Raw genomic sequence first — 27,800 nt, 5'->3', positions numbered from 1 at the left:
GGTGAATGAATGAATAATTACATCATTGTTGTTTTTGTTTGGAGAGAATAAATCCCATCTCACCATCACATGACAGAAAACCGAAGACTGAGTGATCACCAAAACACAATCTGAATTTATAATCTTGTGATGATCCAGTCACACAGGATCGGGGGTGATCTGTGACTAGAGCGGGAATCCTTTCACTGAAAACAGACCCACCAGTTTAGGGTTTGGTCATGGCACTGGTGTTACACAGAAAACTGTTATTTGTCTCCTGCAAACCGGACGTGATAAAAGATGGTTATGTTAAGATCCTGTGGAGTAAACACTGATTCAGCTGCTCTTGTATAATCTATAAACAGAAATAATGTGTTTATGTAAATTAGCCTTTAATACATTACTAATATTGTCCGCGTTATCAGATCATTTTACAGGTAATCTATTTAAACCACGCCCCCTTTGGTGGAAGAAACCAAACGAGGGTTATACCTTTCCAAACACAAGATCTAATCTTTTTAACGTGACGTAGATTTAATCTGTAGACGCACAGATTAAAAGGGCGATACCTTCAGTAAAGGGTTAATAAAGACCCAGGTTTGAGTCCTGTTGCTGCTTTATACTTTGCAGGGCTGCGGCTTTTATTTTGAAGGGCCACACTGGCAGAAGGACAGACGCGCCGTCACGGGGCAAAGGTCCGGTTCTTATCCGGTCTCTGTGCAGCATGTAACCGGAGGGTCTCCTGTTTCTCGGCCCTCGCCTCTCTTCTATCTTGACACCGGTACTGGAGACCCACCGGAGCCATGGGGGGGAACCTGGGCTGCCACCGCTCCATCCCCAGAGACCCCACCGACCTGAGCGGTGGTAAACGGAAGTTCAGCACCGCCTGTAACTTCGGTCCGATCCTGGTGAATCAGGAGCGGCTGAACATCAACACGGCCACTGAGGAGGAACTGATGACCCTGCCGGGAGTCAACCGGGCTGTGGCGCAGAACATCGTGGAGTACCGGGACTGCATCGGTGGCTTCAAGAAGGTGGAGGACCTGGCTCTGGTCAGCGGGATCGGAGCCACCAAACTGGAGGCGATCAAGCTGGAGATCTGCGTCTCCAGCAGGACCAGCTCGTCCCAACACTCCCCGTCCTCCCTGCGCAAAGACCCTGAGCACCAGCCCAGCACCGGGATCAACATCAACACCGCCACCCCGGCGCAGCTCATGAGCATCCGGGGCCTGACGGAGAAGATAGTCCAAAACATCATGTCCTACCGGGTGGAGCATGGACCGTTCAGGAGCATCGAGGACCTGGTGAGGGTCCCCCACATCAACAGCTCCCTGCTGGGCAAAATCCGCTTCCAGGTGTTCGTGGAGCGCTCCAGGGCGCCGTCCACCAACACTAACGGAGGGCTGACCACCTCCAAGTCCCACCCGAGCCCGACCTCTTTCAGCCTCAGAAGTGAAGACCTGGACCTCCCGCCGGGAGGCCCCACACAGATCGTATCTGTACGGCCGAACGTGGAGCCAGCGTTCGGTCTGAGGGACGGGAAGCCTGTGGTGCGTCTGGGAACGTGGAGCCTCCAAGACTGCTCCTGCGAGAAGGCCAACAACCCGGGAGTCCGCGAGGTGGTCTGCATGACCCTGCTGGAGAACGAGTGAGTGAGTGTGTGTGTGTGTGTGTGTGTGTGTGTGTGTGTGTGTGTGTGTGTGTGTGTGTGTGTGTGTGTGTGTGTGTGTGTGTGTGTGTGTGTGTGTGTGTGTGTGCGTGTGCGTGTGTGCGTGTCTGGGTGGTTTGTGACAGGTTTATGTCCTCTATTGATTTGACTGAAAAGCCTGAAGAAGCTTTGAGAACAAGTTTAGATCTGGCCAGGGGCGCAGATAGGATTTTCAAACTGGGGGGGACAAAGTTCCAATGTACTCTCCCCCAAATACACACACACACACACACACACACACACACACACACACACACACACACACCTATACACACACACGCACGCACACACACAGACTATTGCAAGTGTCTTAACTAGAGCTCAGTCAGTTTGTGTAATTTCCTCCAACGGTTGACGTAAAAACTAACTTTTCTATACGTGTTTGAAGCCATTATGCAGTGGAACGCTGGCAGCAAAGCTCTACCTGATCAACACTATAAATGATAAATGATCCGCACTTGTATAGCACCTCTCAGAGTAAGGACTCCAAAGAGCTTTACACTACAGTGTATCATTCATCCATTCACACACACACATTCACACACTGATGGTGATGAGCTACGATGTAGCCACAGCTGCCCTGGGACACACTGAGAGATGCGCCCCACTATTTAATTCAGTCATTCGTTATTCTCCCAATCAATTACTAACCAAAACCCCATGCTTTATGCAAAACATTAAATGATTTTCAGCATACCGATCTTTACAGAAAACATAAAAGCCCTAAAAAACTGCACATAAAATATAATAAGAAACAATATTCACTTATCACTTAGAGCAGTAGTCCCCAAACTTTTCAGCCTGACCAACACATGTTCCTTCGTATTTTTACATTATTTATTAATGTTCATTATATTTGGAAAATTTTTATTTACATATAAATATATAAATCTCTTTTTAAATGTTATATTTTACATTTTTTATGATTACGTGGCACACTTTGACTTCCATATTTAACGCATCGGCATCTGCCGCTTTTTACGGCTTTTTTTTTTACATTGTCGCTACGTCTGTCGCATTAGCGGTGTTTTACCATCATTTCTACATCCATCACATCCCAGAGAAGGTTAAACCAAAATCAAACCCAACGTTTGGAGCTTGTAAACTCCACACACCTCTCGTGCAGCACCAGCTGTCTGATGCTGCAGCAGCGCCAATCTTCCCGGCTGGATGAGTGAATTTCTTCATCAGAGTCAATATTCTGCTTCATAATCAGTCAGTCATTACCAGACAAAGTGATCAGTCAGCAAAGACCAGACCTGCCGGCAGTTATACGTTTTATCTAATATTTGCGCTCTTCATGCTGCGCGCATCTCCTCCTTTCCCCGACTGGGAGCCTCACGGCGGGACTCGGGAGGCGTTTTTCAAACTCTAAAAACTCCCAAACCTTGCTCAGCCTGAAGGTTACACATCTCCACTATCTTCTGATGTAAAGTAGTAACTTCATGAGGGATCATATTTGTAGATGAGACTTGTTAAAGTCAGCAATGAGGCTTTGGCGCTTTTAATGAGTAAGTCCCAACACTGACAACAACGTACTGAAACTAGAACCAACACGCATAAACAGACAGATCGGTCCCGCCTACTTACACTGTTGGTCTTTTTTAAATACGCAGTAATCGCTGTTTGCCTTTTTCTCTTCATCCTGCATCGTAGCAGCAACCACTTTGACGCCTCTGGAGTCGGTGTTTGTTTACGTCATGCTGCATTCATTGTAATTGGAAAAAGGAGCTTCAAGCGCTTAACCTCCGATTTTGTTTTCTTTCTGGCCTTAGTTGGGGGGGACGAATCGGGGTTGATCTGAATCTGGGGGGGACAGATCCCCCCCGTCCCCCACCCTATCTGCGCGCCTGGATGTGGCGATAACATTTACCTCACCATATAGGGAGACAATAAGATATATTGCGATACTATAAGCCAGTCATTTAGAATTTTAATGATTAATCGAACAACCCATGCCAGAGCTTCTGAGACACCCCAGCAAACATTGTCACAACGGCAACAAGGTGTCCACGGCCAAAAGTGGTCGAGGAGATCTTAAATTTGTTAAAACATATGTAACAGAGAGCTCATTCAGATTTATTTTTACATGTCAACATTAAATGTATTATTGTAATTTTGACAATTACTTGCGTGTATACTAGGGTGACCATATTTCCGTTTCCAAAATAGAGGACAGGAGATCTGTGCCTACCGATGACATCACACCAGGGCTGGGCGATATGGCCTAAAATCAATATCACAATATATTGAGGATTTAACCTTGATAACGATAAATGGACGATAACTACAGGTATGCACAGAAACAAAATTTGTCCACTAGATGGGGCTGTCACGTGTATCATGTTGAGTCACATTTTTACATGACTCAATGTGGTACAGCTTCTTAAAGGGACATAAACGTTGCCAACCTACACGCATGTTTTCATTTTTGTATTGTCAAATTTATTGACATGGGAAAATTTATCTCGATAAGAGTCAGAAATTTCGATAACGATACATTTTCGATTTATTGCCCACTCTTACGTCACACGCAAAACCACACAAACCACGTTGGGACCCATTTTTTTCCAGGTGAGAGCTGAAATTAATATCAGATTCTGCCAACAAAAGGCTCTAAAACTATTTATATGTAAATATTTAGCATATTTATTGCTAAATCTCATTTTTCTGCAACTTTAGTGCTGCAACAATGGTTTATTAATAAGAAATTATTATACCTTTTGTTTTACTACAGCATCGGTAAGCATCCTGTGCACAGATTGTTAAGGATGCTTGTTTCAGCTGTGAGATTAGACGATAGGGTCCATCCTAAAAAAAGTTTCCATGGACTCCATGGAAACTTTCAGAGAATACAAAAATAGAGGCTTTCAAATGGTTTTGTTACTGACAGATTTGTGTGAGTTTATAAAAGAAGCAGATGAGACGGCATGTCCGCCAATTTTGCTTTTCATCGGACAATATTAGAATATGTCAGTAATGTCTGAGGTCTTTTTATAAACACTGTATAATTAACACTCCTGAACAGGGTAGGAATTACATAAAGGCTTTTGGGGAACCCAGTGATGGAGGTTGTTCCCAGTAGCCTTGGCCCCCAAAATGCCTCGAAACGGCCCTGGGTGTGTGACTGAGTTTTGAAGGTGATCTGAATTGTATCAAATGTATAAATATTACATATGTATAGCTTATTGTTTTATACAGGTAAAAATGTATAGTGGAGATAAAGCTACCTTTTACTTTTCAACATTTTTCTTTTTTTTTTTCTTGTTTTTATTTAACTATTTTCCTGTCCTGTCTGTCTCTCATCTTCCTGCATCTCCTCTAAACTCTCCAGAAAAAACTGCTGGCTGGATTCTTACTTTTTACCTTATGAGTTACTTTTGAGCAGATCAAAGGGATCTCCTGAACGCAAAGCGTAGTGCGCGTTTCGATGCTGCGTCAGTGTGGTAAAACACCTCAGCACACGACGAGCGGAGTTATAAGGTTATAAAGTCATTTTATGAGCCAAGAAAGATCAATTTTATTCAAAGAGGATAGATAAGACGTCCTGCATCTTTTGCAGCCTTGATGATGTTCTGACTTACCGCAGGATAAGTGAAGAATATTGGGTCCAGTTCATAGTCTTCATATCGGCACCACGGTGTCAGACTGACCTGTACGAAGAAGTTCAGTTTTGATCATATTGATGAAATACATGGCCATTTGGTACGCTACAATATCATTAGATAATCATTTAGCTAAACTACATCAATAACATGTGAAACACTTAGCTGGGTGTCAGAGTGTGAGCTAATAAATACACTGATGATGTAGAATAATTCAAAATGTATTTGATTATATGACATAACAACTTTCCATCATTTTCTCCAGACCAAACCATTCTTGATCAGAACCAACTTCTCTACGTGAAGCAGCTGCTCACGTCTAAAGTTCTGCCATAGTACTTTTACAAGTATGAGTATGCGACCATATCTGACCGATAACTGATGCTGGTGTCGGTATGGGACATCCCTGGTTTCAGGAATGTGAGATTAATTATATGCAGTCTTAACATATGGTGGTGCAGTGGTTAGCACTGTTGCCTCGCAGCAGGAAGGTTGCAGGTTCGAAACTTGGCTCGGCTGCGGCCTTTCTGCGTGGATTTGCGTGTTCTCCCCATGCATGCGTGGGTTTCCTCCGGGTACTCTGGTTTCCCCCACAGATCACAACACGCCCTATAGGTTATAAATTGTAAGTCGCTTTGGATAAAAGCGTCTGCTAAATAAATAAACATAAACATAAAGTGACCTGAGCACCAGACCAGGGGCGTTATTGATTAAACGTTGCACAGAATCTTTAGTAAAACTTTATTTAAGCTCAGCAAATTAATTTTCTGACCTATAAAAACCAGCGTATGCATAGCTGCGTGCAATTCCCACTGCAAAAGGTTTTATTGTCCAAGTGGTGCAGCGTTGTTGCAGCGTGAACTGATGGAGAGATCCCGGTAGACATTAAGAAGAATGGTCAGATCTGAAGGTTGAGGAAAAGAGGAAAATGGCAATAGTCATTTTAATGATATACATCTATTATGGTGCTCAGTGTGGCTGGGCACTGCATCAAAAATGTATGAATATTGAAATCTCTGTCTCTAACTGATATCTTTTTTCCCATATTACCAAATAAATTTGATTATAAAAAAATAAAAAGATGTGCGTCGGTTGGAGACGTTCATGTCTCTTTAAGAAGCTGCACCACCTCAAGTCACAAGACAACGTGACTTGATGTAATACATGTGAAAACCCAATCTAGTGGACAACTTTTGTCTTTGTGCATGCATGCAGTTATCGTCCATTTTTCGCTATCGAGGTGAACTCCTCAATATATTGTGAAATTGATTTTAGGCCGTACTGCCCAGCCCTAGTGCTCAGGGATGACTGAGATATCCAGATCTTAGGGTAGGTTTGGGTGGTTTTATATTTTTTGCAATGCTAGTACTTTAAAAGAATACTTAGCATTATTGGCTTGCTTTTAGCACCCCCTAGTTTCCGTTTGTCCAACCAAAAGTGAAAATCTTCTCCTTGCTGTGCGTTCATCTTTTTAACACCTTAGTCCAACAGCTGAAATGTCTCCTCAGCCTTCTTTAGTGTCTACAGGAGTGATTCATCACTAGATCAAACAAATCAGCTGTGTTCAAGATCTAAAACATGCAGGAAACGTGCTGGAAGCAGACTGCAGCAGTGCCATGTCAGTTCCTCTTTACTAAGTCCAACAGGGACCAGACCAGCAACTCTCAAGCTGCAAGTGCGATATTCTGGCCACAAGGGGCGATGGGATCTGAGTGACATTTCATTAACCTTGTGAAGGGTCATTTTAGCACAGACTGGCTCAAGAAAACGGTTTAAAAATATGAAAAAGTTGCATAGTGTGTCTTTAATGATACCTGGTTTTTGGTACCAGGACCTAAACGAGGTTTCAGTACCAATCTTTATAAGTCTGATTTAAAAAAAAAACATAAAGTGCATAAATGTGTTTATCAAACTAAGCAAAATGAGCAAAAATGTTTAAATCAGTACGTTCTGCTTTCAATTCCAGTCCAGCAGCGCTCAGATCCAGCATGCAAAGTCCACGTGATCAGAACAGCGTGTGCTAGCAAAGTAGCGAGGAAAGATGACAGCCATGTGGCGGTATTTTCTGTTAAAGTCAGAAAAAGATAGTTTGGCTCAGTGCAGCATTTGTCATGCTCAAGTTTCCCGTGATGGAACAGAACCAGATTAATACGTCCAACCTCATCGTGCATTTGAAGCAGGATTACAAAACACTGCATGAGGATGTATGCAGTGTGTTAAACTTTAGACACTCAACTTGTAGCAGTTGGTCAGTGAACAATGTTGTGTATTTTTTCTAATGTCTCTAACCTCAGCTGTTCACATTTATGCAACCAAAGGTTAATAAAAATAGGTCCGTTTTTTATACTTACTGTTGCTGGCTTTTGTTTTCTGTTTGAGTAATATCACTTCATCGAGCTTTGTATACATCCCACACTATGAATTTGGTAAAAGTGAGTATGATTTGGATTGATGTCAGTTATCGGGCAATACTGAAGACTGCAAAATCGGTATCGTATTGGAAGTGAAAAAAGTTGTATCAGGACTTCCCTAATTTTCAGTGGATCGACTGCCCTTTTCTTTATTTAGTATCGGTCACGATGTGAGCCAGGAGGAGGTTAGGACCCAAGATGCAGTAACCAGGATGACACGAGGCAGGAGTCGTAAAAAAAAAAGTAAAGTCCTTTATCAGGGATAAACGTCCAAAGTAAAACTCCAAAAAGGGCAGGAAGCCAAAAACATAAAACCAAAATCCTAATGTGTAAAATCCTAGAGACCGAGTGCTCCTTTAAAGAGCAGACTTGGAGGTATCCGAAAACCAAGAGACCTAAAGATTTCCAAATACCTAGGCCCTCGGGTCGGCCCGGCCCGAGGGCCAACGACTGTGTAATTACCTCGGACACGGGCCGGGCGCCTTTATTTTTAATCGAATTCATAAAAAAAATTGAAACACTTAAACGCAGCAGTAGAGCCGTGCGCGGGATCCCGCTCCCGCTGAATTTCTGACCTTTACCGCCCGCACCCGCAGCGTGCATGTCTACTCCTGCCCGCAACCGCAAAACTCTGAGAAATTATTACCTCACAATAAAAGAGATGTATTGAATTTGCGTCCCCAACGTGTCATTTTATAGGCTATACCAGGGGTCAGCAACCCACGGCTCACCAAGAGAGGGAACGAGAACAACGCTGACACAAACAACAGAACGACAAACACAGAAAGACAGGACAGGGTTTTATACTCAGGGGCTGGGTGATTAAGAGGATTGGGCACAGGTGATATTAATAACCAAGAGGAGGAGCAGAACAGGGCAGGTGAGGAAAGCCCCAACTAAAACCAGTTAAACCAAGCTACTGAACTAAATAACTTCACACTTTTGAAATAAGACACTGAAGAAATAAAGATAATAAAACGAATGATAGGGGTAATAGAACCAAAAACACTGGAAGACAGGGTAGGATGATACCTAAAGGGAGAAACGAACTAGACAATCTACAATAACAGAAAACTAATGATGAGAAAAGTAACTAAGGGAAACCTGGAGAGAACCTGGAGGGGGGCTGGGGAACCACAGGGAGGCTCGTGAGGGGGAATGCAGACAAGGAGACACATAAGGGGAACCTAGAGAGGGTTGGAGAACACAAGGAGACACATAAGGGGAACCTAGAGAGGGTTGGAGAACACAAGGAGACACATAAGGGGAACCTAGAGAGGGATGGAGAACACAAGGAGACACATGAGGGGAACCTAGAGAGGGTTGGAGAACACAAGGAGACACATAAGGGGAACCTAGAGAGGGATGGAGAACACAAGGAGACACATGAGGGGAACCTAGAGAGGGTTGGAGAACACAAGGAGACACATAAGGGGAACCTAGAGAGGGTTGGAGAACACAAGGAGATGCATGAGGGGAACCTAGAGAGGGATGGAGAACACAAGGAGACACATAAGGGGAACCTAGAGAGGGTTGGAGAACACAAGGAGATGCATGAGGGGAACCTAGAGAGGGATGGAGAACACAAGGAGACACATAAGGGGAACCTAGAGAGGGTTGGAGAACACAAGGAGACACATAAGGGGAACCTAGAGAGGGATGGAGAACACAAGGAGACACATGAGGGGAACCTAGAGAGGGATGGAGAACACAAGGAGACACAGAAGGGGAACCTAGAGAGGGTTGGAGAACACAAGGAGACACAGAAGGGGAACCTAGAGAGGGATGGAGAACACAAGGAGACACATAAGGGGAACCTAGAGAGGGATGGGGAACACAAGGAGACACATGAGGGGAACCTAGAGAGGGATGGAGAACACAAGGAGACACATGAGGGGAACCTAGAGAGGGATGGAGAACACAAGGAGACACATGAGGGGAACCTAGAGAGGGATGGAGAACACAAGGAGACACATGAGGGGAACCTAGAGAGGGATGGAGAACACAAGGAGACACATAAGGGGAACCTAGAGAGGGATGGAGAACACAAGGAGACACATGAGAGGAACCTAGAGAGGGATGGAGAACACAAGGAGACACATGAGGGAGACGCAGAATGCAGACCATGACAGTATCCTTCCACTTTATGGCTCTATCCATGATACTTACCACACCTGAGGTAAACAGACCCAGGTCGTTTATGAGACTAGGAAGACTGTGTGTTATAAGACCTGTCTTATTTCCTCCTGGAGAATGGTGTTTCCTCACATCCTGGTGTCCACGCGTCAGGCTGAGGGTGATTATTATTGGGTTTACTGTCACAGAGGAGAAGCGGCGTGTTTGCTCAGCTCTCTGTTTCTCTGTGCAAACAGTCATAAGATCCAGGCTGATTTGGCTTCTCTCCAGCACCAGACAGCTACTAGAGTTCAGTGAACTTAGCTCTCAGCCTGCAGGGCCGGCTGCCGTTAGTCATCGTCACACGGGTCCAAGAGAAGTGAAACGGCAAACATTCGCTCTCAGCAGTGGGGTTAATGCAGGTCACCGTGGGTTTGATCCACTCCCGTCTCTGCACAACTCTTCAGTTCATACATGAAACATCTTTACATCCTTTGAAAAGCTATCTGTACCCCTGTACTTGTACCCCTAAGAAGTCACGGCATCGTTTTGATTTACCCATCTGGTGAAGAAGGCTAGAGGTTAATTATATTAATGATTAATTAGAAGCCAATAATCAGCTCTAATTATCTCCCTTCTTAGTGTAACGGTCGCTATTAGCTACATATTACACTTCACAGACGCTATAATGCATCCGGTGGGAATCAGTGTGCTGATGGATCTGTTTGTTTCTTTCTCCTGGTGCTGCTGAGTCTGAGCGGACTTCACACACACACACACACACACACACACACACACACACACACACACACACACACACACACACACACACACACACACACACACACACACACACACACACACACACACACACAAACATTTGTTTTGTTACTTCACACATCCACTCTGCACCTACAGCTTTAGTATTCCTGAATAAACCAGTAGAGAGGAACTGGGATGGCCGGATTGTCGTCATGGTTTCCTGAAGCCTCGTAGAAGATCTCCTTCTGCCTGTGCTGGAGCGGTGGTATCAAGAACATCAGCTGCTGTAAATCAGGTGCAGGAACTAGATTCTGGTTTTGGCATCAGCTGTTCGTCTGATGAGTTCATCCATCAAACCATGACTTTGCTGTTACAGTAAAACCAGTAGAATCCACTATGGTGTGTGTGTGTGGGGGGGGGGGGGGGGGGGGGGGGGTTCAGACCAGACAGTTTGCTGAGGTCAGGAGGTGTAGAGCTGACGTAGGCTGTTGGTGCTGGTCCAGACATTTCTGTTGGCAAAGCTTTTTACTGTGGGTGGATGTCGAGTTAGGAGCAGCAGGCTAGAGGCTCTCCAGCCAATCAAACACGCTCAAAGCATTCCTCTAAAGACCAACTTCACCATTTTTCTCAACACATCTGCAGTGGTCTCTATTGTAAATGAATGCCTTGTGAGTCGATCTCTGCTGGGGGGGGGGGGGGGGTAATTAGGGTTAAGGAAAGGAGCCAGACGAGAGGTTACTTTCATTCTCGCTGAAATGCTTTTATCACCCAAGACACTTTTTTTGTTTACTCTTCCTTTTATGTGAAGGAAAGCTTAAAGCAGCATGGTTTTTTCTACTATGCTGGAGAAATGATGAAATATTACTGACTTCGTGGCTTTATTCAATCTCATTTTTAGAGATGCTGTAATCAGAAATCCTCGCTTCATCGACTAGCCTGACAAGCCATCCTATATATGTGGATATATAGTCTGGCCATGACCCATAGACAGGGCGGGATTCAAACGGTCTCTGCATGCTATTGGACCACGAACAACACTACAAATGGGAGTTAACGGAGAAGTCCTCCATGCACTGTTGAGGAAGATGCAAATACATCCTTTAAAGGGTAGGGTGGGTTTAGATGATGATGTCATGGTTGATCTGATCAGCTGCCACACATCACATGACCTAAACACTCCTAGCTAGCAACACGTCTAATTGTAACTCATTTTCTGTCCAACTCAAAGTCAAAGTCATTTATTGTCATTTTCTACTACATGTGCAGGACATACAGAGAAATGAAATTCGGTTTCAGCACACACAATTCAAAGATCAGACATACGTGGGTAAGACACATAACAAGAATTGGTGACTGCGGTCATTCGCAACATGAGTCGCGCTACCTTAATAGTTAGATGAAAAGGGTGTTACATGAGGGAAGTTCAGGGAGGGAGAAAAAAGGCATTAACAGGGTTACACCAGCAGGGTGTAGCACTCCAATGCAAAAAACACCCGACATGTAAGCAACAAACGTCACGGTTCACAACATGAGACCCGGTAGGTAGGGGGGAGGGGCTGGGATCCTGGTTCCTCAGCGGGGGCGGCCTGTGTGGCGCTCAACCAGCTGGCTCCGCAGGTGGGAGGGAGGTCATGGGGAAGCACAGAGAGCAGTGAGTCCTTTAGCTTGATGACCTCGGTGGAGACCTCAATCTGAAAAAAAAAGGTGACCAACTGAGAGACGTTTCGGTGTTTGTTAATGACTCACTGATCATGTTTCACTTCTCATCTGAGGACTTTTCCAACACGACGCTCTGTCCAGTTGTCTTAGTTCGATTTCTGTGACCTCAACCGTCCAACACCGCAGTTCCTCCCTCAGGGTTGCGGGGAGGTTGTTAAAGATCAAAGGTTTACTGCGTTTTATTGTGCTGACTGTTGGTCTGGAAAATGATTTCAAATAAAAGCAAATAAATGTTGATTGCGTTTTGATGGCCCCTCCTAAAACATGTTGAATAAAAGCAGGGTATGTGTGAGCCCGTGGGCTCGGGGGCCCGTCACAGTTCGGTTCATTTTCAGTACGGGGGGGGGGGGGGTTTTTTCTTTGGTGTTAGCAGGTCCGGGCTGTAATCATTCAAAATAAAACTGTACTTGCATGAAATTCTCCTACAAAATATTCTCAGATAGCATAAAATGTATAAAATAAAAATAATTTCTTTTTAAAGGTATTTTCTGTTTTAGAAACTGCATCTTTGATACTTTGGCTTTCTCAGCTGCAACTGAAAGAACCGGCTAAACTTTAGAAGATCAGAAGCGTCCTCTATCTTTAGGAAATGAGCTCTGCTGTTTACGTTCATCTAGCCCCCGTGGTTTTGATGGAAATGTTCATTTCTCGTGTGATCTCGCTGGATTTCTCATCTGACAACACGTTTGTGTGGGAAATGGGCTCATGTGACCACGCACAGTAGGACCAAACCGGTGTCACCGTGATTTTCTATCTCCGCCTGTGTCGTCTCTCAGGTTTTGAAAACATTTTAGAAATTGCAACATACATGAAAAAAGGCTGCAGCTGGGATTTGAACCTGCAACATTCTTACTGTGGGTTACTATTAGCCCCCATTTTTTCTGGTAATCAGTCACTCTGAGATTTTTCATGCAGGCTGAACATGAAAATAGTCTCCTACATCTATCTCCTGCATTAGCTTCTGATAGAAAACAGGCGGTGAACCTCCAGGATTAGAAACATCTGACAGATCTACGTCACACTGTCTCTTCACATTCATGGACTCACCCATCTTGACTTGGGAAGGCTGTTGTTGGACGTGTTGTTGTTGCAGCGGACGTCTTGGCTAGTTTAAGCTAACCGTTAGCATGAGCTCTTTCACCACACAGCAGAACTCTTCCAGGCTTGTGTGTTAATTAGTTTGTGGAAATAAAAAAAATCCCCGTTTGTTTCAAGTCAGTGGTAGAATCATGTTGCGGTTATGCAATCTGGGGCGAGATGTCCAAATATCAGTAAATAAGACTCCAAAACCTGCCGTTGAAGCTCAGCTGTGATCTGGGTAACTTTTTGAACCTAGAACCCGACCAACCCCTCCACGAAGATCTCAAACTCTTCTCTCTCTGGTTGCAGCATCAAGATACTGGCAGTTCAGGACCTTCTGGATCGGGAAGCACTGGAGAAGGTACAGTAGACACACACATTTACTAGTCTCACAGGGAAGGATGTGGGGATGAAGGTCAGTGTTCATCAGATCCAGTTATCCTCTGAATGTTCACAGAGAGCTATCTATAGCAGGCACCCGGAAACACACTCGGCTCAGATATGATGAACCTGTCTACCAGCAGAATGAGAGAGATGGACCTTTGCAGGCTGCTCAGTAGAGGAGACCAGACAGTGGACCTCCAGAGTCGTCCACTATGTCTCGATTTTTGCGCTTCAAGTACTTTGGATCATTTCGGGTAGAATATTTTGGGCCCGTTGAAAAGTTTACTGCGTGCTGCTGAGGAGCACTGGAGGGGCGGGGCCGCTGCGGACACCTGCTGAGGCTGAGTGACAGCGGAGGAGTTTACAGGGACAGAGAGAGAGAGCTTTGGAGAGACCTAGAGGTACTGCAGTCACACTTTTAGCCAAAACTCTGCTGCGTGATTCGGTAAACAAAAATGTAGGACCCTCGACAGCTTTAGTGGTTGGGGATCTGTCACGTGAGGGGGGGTTATGCTAAAACAGCTGATTTAGGCCTGGACCTCCTGAAACCCATCTCTGACATAACACGTTTGTGTTTATAGAAGCAGTCAAGACCCACATAGCAGCACAGTAGGATGCAAACGGTGAATTGTGCATAAAATATCAACTTTACCAAGTTAATGTGACGTTCAGCATGAGGTCATGAGCTGTAGCAGCTAGCATGAACATGGATCTGGCTCCCGTCTCACTGAGAGAATCTGTTAAATCAGAGAGACGAAAATGTTGTGAGCTAAAACGCGGCGTCCTCTTCGGCATCGGTAAAGCCAGTTTGAGTGCAGGCGGCTAAATGTAACCTTGGCAGAGAAATGAGAGCTCAGAGATGGAAGTAGGTCAGCAGCAGAGTATTTTAGACTGAGAGAGGGAGGAGGAGGGACGAGTTACTGCTGGACATTAGTCTGCCGTCCTCCAACACCGATGGTTTCACCTCCTGTCATCAAAAACCTCGTCTTTTACTGCTCCCAGAAAAACATCTGCATTCCCTCCTTCTTTTACTTGCCTGATGATAATAACAATTGCTGTTTTTCACATTGAAAGTTGAAAATGCATATTTGAAATAGTAATAAATAAAAAGAAAAGCAAGTGTTTTAACTGCTGACTTGTCTTTCAGAGGACACAGGTCTCCGTTTTAGCTCTATGTGGGAATGTTGCTGTTAGGAAGTTTTGGTTGAGCTGCTGAGACACTTCTCACGTCCCACACCGTGGATTTTACTCCAGGCTGCAGCTTAGCCAAAGTGTAGTGTTTTCCAGGGATCCAAACTAATGCCGGGATTTTCAGTGACGGCAGGATAAACAGATTCCGCTGCATTATGAAACATCCAGGTCATCTGGATTCAGACACCAGGACGACTTCACCGCACAAAACTGAACCGGATCACTTTGTATGAGTGGAGACCCGACTGTAAACAGTCGTGCTCATCCTTTTGATCCATTGACTCCTTTTCCAGCTAGCTTGAAGTTTGCAGGCTGATGTCAATTTAATGCAGGTCGAGTTAGCATTCAAGCTAGGTTGGTGTGCTAAGCCGATTCAGGCATCTGCATCAGAACGTGTGTGGGAATGTGGCGCATTCACAAGGTGAGCTCTTACATGGAGCCCCAGGTCGAGGGAGATTATTAGTGAACTTGTGTTTGTTCCATTTTCTAATAATTATTCCAAAAGGTGCTCTTTTCTCACCAAGCTGCTTGCCTATTGTAGAGTGGCTCGTCCCAGTCTTGGCAAGTCTAATCTTGTCCCTGATGTCCTTAGAGAGCTTCCTTAACGAGGTAATGGTTCCTTGTTCGCGTTCTCCATGCAGCAGCTTTACTGAACCCTCATGAGTCCAGCTGAGGCGATCCAGCAGATCCAGAACGAGTCTTTAACAGCTCCGATCAGACTGGTGAGAACAGGGACAGATCTGATCCCAGTTCTTCACACACATCAGTTTATATTGGCATAAAAACAAAACAAGGCAGAAAGAGCCGTGTGATGCCTTGTGTCCATGGTAACGAGTTGTAGCTAAGTCTCACTCTGCAGTTAAATCAGCTGTTTTACTGAAGATCAGAGCAGAATGTTCCAGTACAAATGAGCTGTCTGTTTCACACCTACTCACCCATCAACGCCAGGAATGAGAAACGTGCTGAAAAGCTTTTGAAATCTTTAATTCTCAGTTCACCATTATGACATACTGTCATGGTCTGTGTCTGCGTCTCACCTCATGTGTCTCCTGGTGTTCCCCATTTGCCCTCTAGGTTTCCCTCCTCAGACTTCCCTCTCCCAGGTCCTGTGCCCTCTTGGCCCCCTCTTAGCCACGCCCCTGTAGTTTGTTTCTGTAGTGTTTTCCTTTAGTGTCAGCTTCCCCTTAGAATATTAGTTATGGTTCATGCCTTCTGGTCTTTTGTTTTTCTCTTAGGTCATTTCCCTTTGTTACGGCCTTTCATTATTTAGGCCCTGTCCACACGTAGCCGGGGATCTGCCAAAACGCAGATATTTTTCTACGTTTTGGCCTGACATCCACACGAAAACTGAGTTTTTTTACACGAAAACGGATCTTTTTAAAAACTCCGGCCAAAGTGAAGATCTGCGTTTTCTCCGTTTTGGGTGTCTGCGTGTGGACAGACAAAATCGGAGTTTTAAGGTCCGCAACGTCACTTTCTGCGACAAAAAATGCTGACATCACATCTGCGACCTGTGTTTACACTAGCCGACAGCATGGATGCCCTCAGAGCTGCGCTCGCCTTATCAATTGTCCAAGCGCTTTTTGCTTGTTTGTTTTTGCAAGCGGAATTACTGCTCCTTGCGGAAGACCACAGACGAAGGACGAGGTTAAGAACGGGGGAAGTACTGCCGCCTACAGGTCTGGCATGTCCTTAACAACGTATTTATCCGGGTACGTGTGGACAGAGTTTTTAAACGAGGTGGTGTGGATGCAAGGTTTTGGAGGGGCGGATATTCGTTTTTAAAAAACCCGGCTACGTGTGGACTAGGCCTAAGTGTGTGTTTTTCCCTCCAGTGTTTTCTTCCTCCTCCCTGAGTTAGTAATTGTGTTCACCTGGTCCCTCTCCGCACACACGTGCAATTCATCTCCTTCTCATCTTCCCAGTCTATAGAAGCCGTGTCTTGTCTCTGTGTTGTTGGTTCATTGTCTTATGTCAGCGTTGTTTTGTCCCTCCCTACTAGTCTCTAGCTCTCTGCTCAGTAAGTGAGCTTTTGGTTTTTTGTCTGAGTTTAGTTATTAGGTTTTGGCCTCCTTCCCTTTGGATTTTTGGTTATCTTCCTAAATAAAGGATTTTACTTTTGCAACCGCTCCCGCCTCGTGCCATCTGGTGTTGTCTGCATCTTGGGTCCTAACCTCCTCCTAACCTGCAACATGACACATACAGTGCCTCGCTAAAGTATTCACACCTTGAACTTTTACACATTGTGACACCTGCCGTGTGTTGTCAGTGGGGGGGGGGGTGGGGGGGTGTCGTTGCGTGCGGAGCACTTCCCTTCCGTGTGTGTGGGCTTCTCATAGGCGTGGCGCTGGAAGTTCATGCCTGAGTCTTTGTAGGGGAAACGCTGCATGCGCGGCTGCATGATTTTAGGAAAACCTGTGATATGCGATAACAGCGATTAATATTGCAATGATGATATGACTCCTAAAAACAATGAGAGATGCAGTAAAAACATTCTTGTTCACTCTTTTGCAGCAAGCTTACTTATCATTTTGAAAGTTATGTAAAAGGATGTAATCTTATTCAGATAACCATCTTTTATTTAAGGTAGTTTAGTCCTCGTAATGAACTATAAGTTCTGTGAACTTGGAAATATTTGCTCTTGACTGCCTAAGGGTAACAGAATATTTCAGGGGAACATAATTTGCCACAACAACCGTTTCACATGGATCACGGTGCCTCGATGTAAACAAACTGGCTGCCGCTACCAGCTAATGGATATGGAGCGATCACTGGCTGATCGTTAACCACGGCTGGTGAAGGAGTGTTGGTGAGCCGGGACACGCTGGAGATCAAGTAAACAATGTTGACTTATCCACCAGCTAATCGTGGCTCATGGCTGGCGTGGTGGAGATGGGAGTTACGAGCTACTAGTTAGCCATGGCTAGAGCCGGGGAGACGCTGTGCATGCTGCGGGTAAACTCCCACGGATTACCAGCCAAAGGAGACCCAAGTCTAAAGATAACGTTTGGGAAGAAGCCCTCTGAGTCGGAGCGTCTCAGTAACGCGTGGAGAACTACATCGCTGTTAGTAAAGTGTTGTGGAGATCAAATATACAACGCTGATTTAGCCACTGGCTAGCGGACGAGCGCTGGAGCGTGTTGGGCGAGACGGCAGGCTGCAGGAAGAGAGGAGACTTGAGTAGAAGGACTTTAGAACGGACACGTTGGGACCGGGTCGGGAGTTCTGGTACCGAGAAAAGATGGATGAACAACTTGAGGTGAGTTTGGGAGTCAGAGACACTAATCCGAGGCTGGCGTCCAGCTAATAGCTAGCGGGGGTCTGAACATATGCAGCTTCCTTGTGTTGGACATGATGAGGAACTGACAAATTTTATATGTCTTTTGATTTAATTATTATTCAAACTAACAACTACAGAAACTGTGTAGCTATTCTTTCCTATTTCTTAGTTGAATTAGCAGACTCCATGCTTCCAGGGCGCACTGCTGCCCTCTGCTGGTTCTTTCAGGTTACAGTCACAGTCCAAACGGGTAACGTGGAGCTCGTATGTCCCTAAACAGCTACTGTATGTTAAGACGGTGGATGACCATGGAGCGTCGACCACAGTTTGTGTATAAAAATGTATAATTTCAAGTTGAGAGGAATATTTAGAATACCGTAGATGTTGGTGAGAAATATTAGTGAAAAAGGACAAGTTTGTGAACTGGAAACACAGGATTTATAGTAAACTGGTAAAAATATCACACACTGGACCTTTAAACAAATAAAAATCAGGAAAAGTGTGGCACACTTGCATGTGTGTGGTTCTGTTGTCATTGGGAAACGTTTAGGTGATGGAGTTATTTTCTGGGAACACAGCTAAGCGTGTGTGTGTGTGTGTGTGCGCGCGCGCGCATCATATTTAGACCTGCTGTCCTCCCTGTGTATGATTGCTCAGGAAGCTTTGTTTCCATTCTCACCATCACTCAGGAACAGGAACTCCATAACGTGACTTTCTGCTTCACTAAACACCTGATTAGTTTAGTTGAATGGTTTTTAACCTCCACCGACAGCGACTGAACCAACACTCATTTCCTTACGGTGCGGCTGCCAGCTGTTTTCATCTGGGAAAAGTTCGACCAATCAGAAACCAGCAGGATTTAACCTCAGTGTTTGTTAATTTGTTAGGATTTCTTCTGACCACCCTGGAACCCCACAGCCCATAACCGAGTTCGACCTCTGATTTGGACTTTTAAAAGGGTCGCATAAAATATTGTCAACAAAAACAACAAATGCTATTTGGATGGGTTTGTTCAGCATGCTTTATTTTGTCATGCCTTCTAAATGATTCTCACTTGGGATGTGAATCTCCACCACTGAGACGCCACCAACGATATGATACGTAACGACGTGGTGAAAGCGTCTGTCGATACGATTCCCTCCTGCTGACGATCCATTCATGATTTGACAATTTTTAATTTGAAACAATTCACGATGCGATTTGAAATGATTCAACACGAAGAAGCGACAAGCTCACGTCTGGTTTTTAAACATCGTCGCAATTATTTTATCCTCTGTTGTTTTTGAGTCATCAGTAAGGTCAACATGAATAGACGATGCACTTCATCAGCGAGGTTTATGTATTACACGTTTTTAACTCTACAATCATCTGTTGAAGGGTTAGGATTACACACACGGTGAGGTTTAGATGGCCACTCTGCTCAGAAAAAGGAACCAATCAAGTCAGAAAATTATTAGAGTTCATCATCATCATCAGGAATTGTTATGAATCATCGTAGCTTCAGGTGTGCAGATCAGTTAAGCTCCTCTAAAGAGTGCAGAAACCAGAGACCTTGTCACATGACTGACAACAATGTGTAGCTTCTGGGGTTTTTTAGGAAGGTTTTTATTTTATTTTGGCAAGTTGAGACAGGAAGCTTGCACGTTATTTAATTTGTCCACCGACGATTGGTTTTGCAGCTGCAGCTGCGCACCTTCTGGATTCCAGTAAACTGATGGTGAGTTCAATGTGCCTCAAAAAAACCAGGACAAAGCAGGTACACTATGATGTAATCAATGTAATCATGGTTTTTACCAATGTTACAAACAGACAGATCTCTAAGAAACATGGAGGTTTATAGGAAACTTTGGGTCATGTGACCTGGTGAATGTTTTTAATATTTCCAGCATCTCTTCATGTTTCCTAATGACTCCATGTATCCGCTTTGTTGGGCTTTAAGCGTTTGGACCTGCACCTGGTCTGGTCCTGGTCTCACGGCAACACCTGGGCTTCCTGCCAGGACCTGCTGGTCCTGCTCTTTAGGAGTCTGACTGAACGGTTTCACGTTTCAGTGAAATAAAACCAGTTGTTCCCAGAAGGTCAGCTGGTCTCCGTAGTTAGGAATCCTGGTAGAGGTGTCAGCCTCCTGGGACTTAGCCCGTCCAACGCTTCACCCAGTCCAGAGTTAACACTGATGGCGAGTCAGGTAATGGGTTTATGAATCCATTATTCTAAATTGTCCTCGAAAGCATAGAATCAAGGCTTTTATTTCCAACTTTGGGGGATCTCAGGTAGTTCTAAGCTGGAAGTTCACTCTGAGCTCAAATCTGAGCTTCTGTTGTCTCCAGGATGTTTCATCTGCTTCTGCTGGTGTTGATAGAAGGAACTTCCTGCTTCTGAGTGAACTGTAGTGACCTCTAAGAGTTCACTACAGTTCACTGTTTTTGTTGAAGAGGTCCTGAGGAGCTGTTCTTCTGCCACCTACTGGTCATCAGAAGCATCACGCTGTATTTTGAGCCAAATGAGGGTCATGAGAGCTTGAGATGTCAGCTATGAATTAGGCTTTAAACTGGTTTTTATCCATCACATAAAGAAAAATTCTAACAAATCTGCTTGATGCAGTTGGTAGCTCGACTGCCTGGGAAGAAAAAGGTTGCAGGTTCAAATTCCAGTGCCAGCTTTTCCGAAAAACAGCAGCTAGACTCAGAGTTTTCTCTTATCCAGCCCCGCTGGACGGAGAACCTGAACATGGTTCTGATCCAACATCTTGTTTTCTGTTCCAGTTCTGTGTGGAGCTGAATCAGGGAACACTTTCCAGTGTGCGGAAGTGGAAATGGCCCCGAGGTCTGTGGAAAAGTGTTGTGTCTGAAACCCCCACTGGACCCTCAGCGAAGGTAGGGTAAACAACCCGTATTTGTATAGCGCCTTGCTAGGGTTCTACAACCTCTCAAGGCGCTGCACAACACAATCAGTCATTCACACGCTGGTGGGGGTGAGCTACGATGTAGCTACAGCTGCCCCACTGACAGAGGAGACGCCTGACATACACACGCACCACCGGTCCCTCCGACCACTGGTCAGAACCGGGATCAACTACCTCGTGAGCTGTGTGTGTGTGTGTGTGTGTGTGAGTGTGTGTGTGTGTGTGTGTGTGTGTGTGTGTGTGTGTGTGTGTGTGTGTGTGTGTGTGTGTGTGTGTGTGTGTGTGTGTGTGTGTGTGTGTGTGTGTGTGTTCTACAGCACAGCAGAGGCATGATGGTGTTTTTGTGGGTAAATTTAGGGTTAGGGAAGCTGCTTTTTTGGAGAACCCGTTTGAGAACAGTTGCTTCAAACATCCGGTTTATGTTCTAGGATGTTCTCTGGAGTTCAGCCTGATGTTTTCAACCCAATTTATGTAAATAATTAATCAAAAAATGTTCATTAGTGAAAGCCAGTGACATCAGACTCTTATTCCCACAATCCTCTGTTCACAGGGAGGAAGCTACTCCGGCTTCCTGTGGGACAGCTCAGCAGGTATAGACCTAAAGGAAGCGAGGATCGTGGAGTCTACAGTTGTCAGCGGCAACAGGAATCACTCCTACCCTCCGCTGTACCTGGCTCGTTTCTCAGTAAGTTCATAAAAACAGGTGAACCGGGTTCAGGTCTATGAGACGGAGAACGTTTCCTCCTGTCAGAAGTCCTCTGGACACGGTCCAGTCAGGACACATCTGGGACGGCTCCACAGATGAGTCGTAGTGTTTGGGCTGATCAAAATCCACTAGAAGGAAATGTAATGATTCACCAGCATTCCCAGTTCTGGGAAGACGAGGCTGTTCTACTCCATCAGAACCAGAAATGCTTAACCCTCCCACTGTCTTTATGGGTGACCCCGCGAGGAAAGTTGACCATTGAGCAGGGTTGATGGTTTATCCCTTGAGGTCCACGTGGCAGGGGTGAGGAGTGAGCACCACCTCACCCCTGCCACGTGGACCTCAAGGGATAAACCATCAACCCTGCTCAATGGTCAACTTTCCTCGCGGGGTCACACCCATTAGGACAGTGGGAGGGTCAAAAACACAACTAGCATAATTAGTTCATGTCCTGTTTTCGGCTGATCGAAGTTTGGGTCACCAGCTTCTCCTAGAGGCCTAGTCCTGACGGTCCTGACGCAGAACGGGAGGGACTGACCTGAACCACCTCAGCTGGCTCTTCAGAATGTGAAAGAGCAGCGTTTGCACACACACACACACACACACACACACACACACGCACACGCACACGCACACGCACACACACACACACACACACACACACACACACACACACACACACACACCAGCCGCGACAGCCCTCTTGAATTAGGTTTTCTCATGTAGATATTTCCAAATGAGAGTCCCGGTAACTCCGGTGGATCAGGAGATGATTCACACCCCTCCCAGCTGGATTTGTCGAGTTTATGATGGGATTTTTCCCACCAGGTTGATGCAGTGGAGCTGACGGTGGTGAATGTCCACATGCATACATCAGCCTCAGCAGGAGAGTCTGGCTGTAAAAAACACTCCTCTGAGGGAGCTAAGTGTCAGTGCCTCCCTTCTAGCATCCAGGAGACCATCAGAGGTGAGTCTGTCAGCCGAAACATGGATCTTCCATCAACTTAAACACTTTGGACATCTTGTCTTCTCTGTTTTCCACCCTCTCCACTGCAGGTGAGAAGGAGTTGGTAGTTTTGGGAGACTTTGGCTCTTCTCCTCAGAGCTCTGAGTTCGATGTCCTGAGAAAGGAGAAGCTCTGTGCCCTGGTACCATCTACCCAGTCCACCAACATCAGCACCTGCTCCCCCCAGGGCACCCACTGCCTGGACAACATCTGGCTCAGCCGCTCCCTCAAGAAGATCTACTCAGGTTTGTGCCTGGTCCAGTGGAGCTCATGCTGCCACACTGGGAACTTTGGATTTAGAAAGTCACTTCCAAGAAACCAGGCATCATATGAGTCAGAAAGATTCTGTTTAGGAGGCTCAGATGCTGGGTTGACACGGACAAGAAGTACGACTCAGAATGAAGAAGTCGTGAGGCTGGTGTTCATTACAAACTCATCAAACTAATGTTGAGCCTTGGGACATTAGGACACAAAATCGGAATTTAAACGTTTAAAACAAAATCCAAACTATTAGCTTGTAAAAATGTGTGTTTAAAATGACTACAAGTGACAAGTTGCATAGATGATGTCACCCATGGACGTAGCTTTTGGGGGGATAGGGGGACCCCCCCCCCCCCCCCCCCCCCACACACACACACGTTTTCCAAAGTCAATTTTTGTCCCTTGCACTTTATACTGTCCAAAAACAACATTACGATATATTAACCCTCCCACTGTCTTTATGGGTGACCCCATGAGGAAAGTTGACCATAGAGCAGGATTGATGGTTTAAACCTTGAGGTCCACATGGCAGGGGTGAGGTGGTGCTCACCAAATGTACAGTCCATGGCACACATCTAACGGGATCAGAAAATACCTTTCATGCATTCATAGACTCCCATTCCCATAGATCCATGGACCAGAAGTAGATGGGCATGACTTAGGCTTTCTAACCCTTAAAGTGTGTAGTTTTTACCGTTAATCTCTGGAAATATCCATCGAAATGTTGTTAAAAGTTAATTAAATGATGCCCAATACTTGGGAGCGGGTCTAAGGCCAAATCACAATACTCACTCTTCCACCCTTGCACTCTTCAATTGTGCAAACTCGTCCAGGGGTGCAAGTGCATAGGGTGTCCTGATTCTCAAGTGCAGAAGTTGATCGTGCCCCTTTTGCACCCTTGATCAGTACTTCGCCCAAGTCCTTTTTTTAGAAAGGTAGCACAGCGACCGGCATTCCAGCATGCGATACAGTCGATGACGCAATGCTCCCTTTCACAACTCGTCAGTTTGTTTGCACACGTGTTCTACGCACTCGTCTCGAAGCCTTACTGTGCACTTCCTCCAAATGCACTTGGCTGAGGACTGTAGGGCGTAGTGAGAGTACTGGGATTGGGTCTAAAGCCTAATTTATACTTCTCCGTCTGCGTTGGGGTGGACACACGCAACGCCATTATCCGTCCTTTCGAGGACTGTCCAGCGGGCTTGCAAGGACGGACAGAGCTGAGCTCTCTTTTCTAAACATCCGTCCAACGAGACGGAGAAGACAAGCTTGTAATTGGTCAGGATGCCACTTTCATCAACGGCGTCGCCATTACATCCTCAAAAACAGAGAGAAGAAGATATCTAGCAGCTTGAATACCTCGTGGACAAACTCTAAAAATATGAGTGTTTCATTCCCCCGTAATGGGAGGAGTAAGATTGGCAGCGATCGTTTAATTCGTGGAGGGAAAGGACTGGAAACGTGGGTTTTGAGATGGCGAGCGACTGAGGGACAAATCTGTCCGTGTTAAAAAGTCTCTGAAATACAAAAAACACAATAGTAATAATATCTTGGACTGGATAGATGACAGGATACCCTAGAACAGCGCTACGCCCTCTGTTGTCCAGGTGGGGAATTGCTTTGCCACACTCCCCAGGAGACGGAGAAGTCCGAGAGGGAAACATCTCTGTCAGTGTGTGCGTGTCTCTTGCTTGTGGAGCTGACGGAGAAGTATAAATTAGGCTTAAGTCTCTGGGCAACGACATGAGATGCCATGTTTCCTTGTATGCAGGGGCGTGTCCAGGGAGTGGCCTGGGGTAGCACATGCCACCCTTAGAATCTGATTGGCCACCCCAGGTGCCACCCTACTAAGTTCCAGTTTAAATTGACTTTACATTGTCGACAAAAGGCTTGAGTTGTAAACTCCAAAAATAGTGTGTGGTAGCATGCACCTTTAACATTGTCTTCTAGCCCAGGCCTACAGAACATTGCTGTAGTATTAATATTTTTATTGTTTGTTTTTTTTCATAGTCACAGAAATAGTATTTAGGGCCGCACTCAACTCCAGTTGGTGGTAATAATGCAACAAGAAGTGACTTGCTTACCACCACAAAACTAGAAGAGGAATAGAAAAAAATGGTGATTGTGCAATGTGAAACTCCAATATTCACTGGAAAGTAAATTAATAAATAAACAGTTTGTATAAATAAATAAAGAAGCATAACCAGTGGTGGACGTAATTTTGGGGGGGGGACAGGGGGGACATGCCCCCCCCACTTTTTCCAAAGTCAAGTTTTGACCCCTGCACTTTTTACCATCCAAAAACAATATTACGCTATATTAAATTGACACTGGATGAGCTCTAGGACCAAGCGGAAAACAACCGTTTGTGTTGAAGCCTGTTTCCCATTAGAGCATACTGTAAAGACCCCCCCCCCCCCGTGTCCCCCCCACTTCTAAAGTGAAAATTACGTCCATGGGTGCCACCCATGCATAAACAAGTGCCCCACATGGGCCACCCCATTTTAAAAGTCCTGGACACGGCTCTGCTTGTATGGGAGCCTGTGAGGACAAAACACATTTACTTATTAGTAACAAACAGTTAAAAAACTTTCACCATTCATAAATGTTGTTTCACACATTGACCTCGTCGCTCGTTGCCAGTGATGTATTTGTCATTTTGCTGGAGGTTGTGCTCCCAGGGATTTCTGACCCTAAAGGCTATTCGTTGGTAAGGTTTTACTCAAACACCTAAATACCGCTTTCTTCAAATTATTTTGGTATGTACTGCCCCCTATTGCCAGACAAAATACACATTATCACTTTAAAGAGTTTTTTTTATTTTATTTTAGTGTTGTTTTAAAGTGGATGGCTAACAGGAACGTGGGTGCCAGTAAAACTTCTGACAGCCTGGAGAAGATTTGTTCAGAACACTTTAAAATCCAACAACAACATCAAAAATCAACCAATGAGAGGTCCTGTGTTGTGTTTTAATCCTTTGGTTTGTCCTCTTCTGACAGGTCACTGCATGGTGGTGAGGGAGGGCCTGACTAATCCTTGGATCCCAGATAACTGGTCCTGGGGTGGTGTAGCATCAGATCACTGCCCTGTAGTGGCTGAATTTTACATTGCTCCATCGTTCAAGGAGTTGAGCAGACCCAGCATGGCAGCGGTGGACCGAGACGTTCAGCCCAAACATGAGCGATGACAGCAGCCACGGCCACGTGGGACTCGGAGCTATCAGGATCCTGCCCAGCGGTTTGCCTCGTGAATGTGAAGAAGTGCCAAAAATGTAAATGCTGAATGCAGAAAAGAAACTGATGAGTCAGTAAGCCATAAAACACACATGTACTTTAAGAAGAAATGTGCTAAACATTTTCTATATGTATATAAAATAAAGAGATATTATGAAGTGTTTCCTGCATGTCTACTCTGGTTCATGTGGGTGAGTTGGGCTTTTGTTGTTTTTTAGGTCGACTGATCAGGCGGTTTACTCTGTAATCTCAGGGCTACCAACTTTGTAAATAGTCTTGGAGAGAGATTTTCTTTATTTTAATTTTTATTTCTGTGCATTAGTAGGAGGGGGCACAAGGACCCTTAGGTTAGCAAAAGGACATTTTAGTCTGGCGGAGAAGAAAAAAAAAAGTAATATTAAGACTGATTTAAATTTTCAGAGGAAAAATAGATTCTTAATCACAGTTCACTGTTTTAACAAAACACAATGCTAATTATGAGCCAAACATCAGGAAATGTGAAATACTATTTGTATGTACTGTAAGAGCAAGTCATTCAAAATCTACCTTTTTTTGCTGATGAATCATATAAATGAGTGTCGCTGTAGACAAGTGTAGTCAGTAATTCAGCACTTAAGTGCCTCTTAGTTGAAATTTAAACATTCTGCCTGAAACTGTCAGTGTTGCACCGTCGTCAGGTAAAACTCAACACTGCATTTGAATTAAAATCGGCTAAGAGGTACACTAGGATGTTAGATGCTGTGTGTCCTGTTGAGCTTTATGAATGAGGCCTTTAGTAACAGCTTCTCTCCAGCAGAGGGTGGAACGTCTGTACTCTCAATAGCCAGATACTGAAGGATTGAGTTTTCGTGTTTCTGTGCAGTTGACTTGAAAAAAAAAAACATAACAAACATATAAATCCCTTAGAGAAAAGTATGAAATATTGATCAAATCAAAAAGATTACAAGTAATTACATTGTAGCGAAATGAATGGCCTCATATTTATGACCCACGGGTCACACTTCCCCAGCTGGGTCAAGCTGTAACTTTTGTTCCACAGATTATCCATCAGGAGCCATGAAGTCTGCTAAACATCATCTTTTATCTGTCTGCTGTTCCGTCACAAGATGGACACTTCAAAATTTTTCAAATAATAATTTTAATAAACTGTTTTTACTGTTTATTACAGTCCTATAATAATCATCATATATACCGTAAATCCTCTAATACAGGCCGGGTTTCAATTAAAGGCCGGGTCTCCAATTTTGGCCGGTGTCGGTGTCGGCAGAGGTGAATAATGGCCGGGTGGAATGTGGTAACAACAAGCAAGTACGGGGGGCGGTTGTGTCATCGTCTCACTTTTGATTTGCCAGTGATAGACCGCGAGGGTAACTTTAACCGTGCGGAGATGAAGAGGAGGCGAAAATTTGATATCAAGTTCAAAGAGAACGTGCTGATTATGCTGCAGAACACTCTGGG

General features: G+C 44.9%; 1 protein-coding gene across 1 annotated transcript; it reads left to right on the top strand.

The window, feature by feature from the left end:
• On the top strand, positions 1-26,505 carry eepd1 (endonuclease/exonuclease/phosphatase family domain containing 1). The gene is made up of 7 exons (XM_054745683.2): positions 1-1,627; positions 13,689-13,740; positions 20,997-21,107; positions 21,687-21,821; positions 22,671-22,809; positions 22,899-23,093; positions 26,109-26,505. The coding sequence occupies exons 1-7, from the start codon at positions 783-785 to the stop codon at positions 26,294-26,296; spliced, it is 1,665 nt and encodes a 554-aa protein (XP_054601658.1). The 5' UTR covers positions 1-782; the 3' UTR covers positions 26,297-26,505.
• The last annotated feature ends 1,295 nt before the right edge of the window (positions 26,506-27,800 follow it).

This window comes from Nothobranchius furzeri, chromosome 11 (assembly GCF_043380555.1).
Source record: "Nothobranchius furzeri strain GRZ-AD chromosome 11, NfurGRZ-RIMD1, whole genome shotgun sequence".
NCBI classification, from domain to species: Eukaryota; Metazoa; Chordata; class Actinopteri; order Cyprinodontiformes; family Nothobranchiidae; genus Nothobranchius; species Nothobranchius furzeri.
The sequence above is the reverse complement of the archived record's forward strand: the minus strand, read 5'-3'. Positions and strand labels throughout refer to the sequence as shown.

Bases quoted from the DNA above. Each gene is read 5' to 3' on its own strand.
- eepd1 (XM_054745683.2), top strand. From the start codon at position 783: ATGGGGGGGAACCTGGGCTGCCACCGCTCCATCCCCAGAGACCCCACC. The intron at 1,628-13,688 runs GTGAGTGAGTGT...CTCTGGTTGCAG, and splicing joins ATGACCCTGCTGGAGAACGA to CATCAAGATACTGGCAGTTC. The intron at 23,094-26,108 runs GTTTGTGCCTGG...CTCTTCTGACAG, and splicing joins CCTCAAGAAGATCTACTCAG to GTCACTGCATGGTGGTGAGG.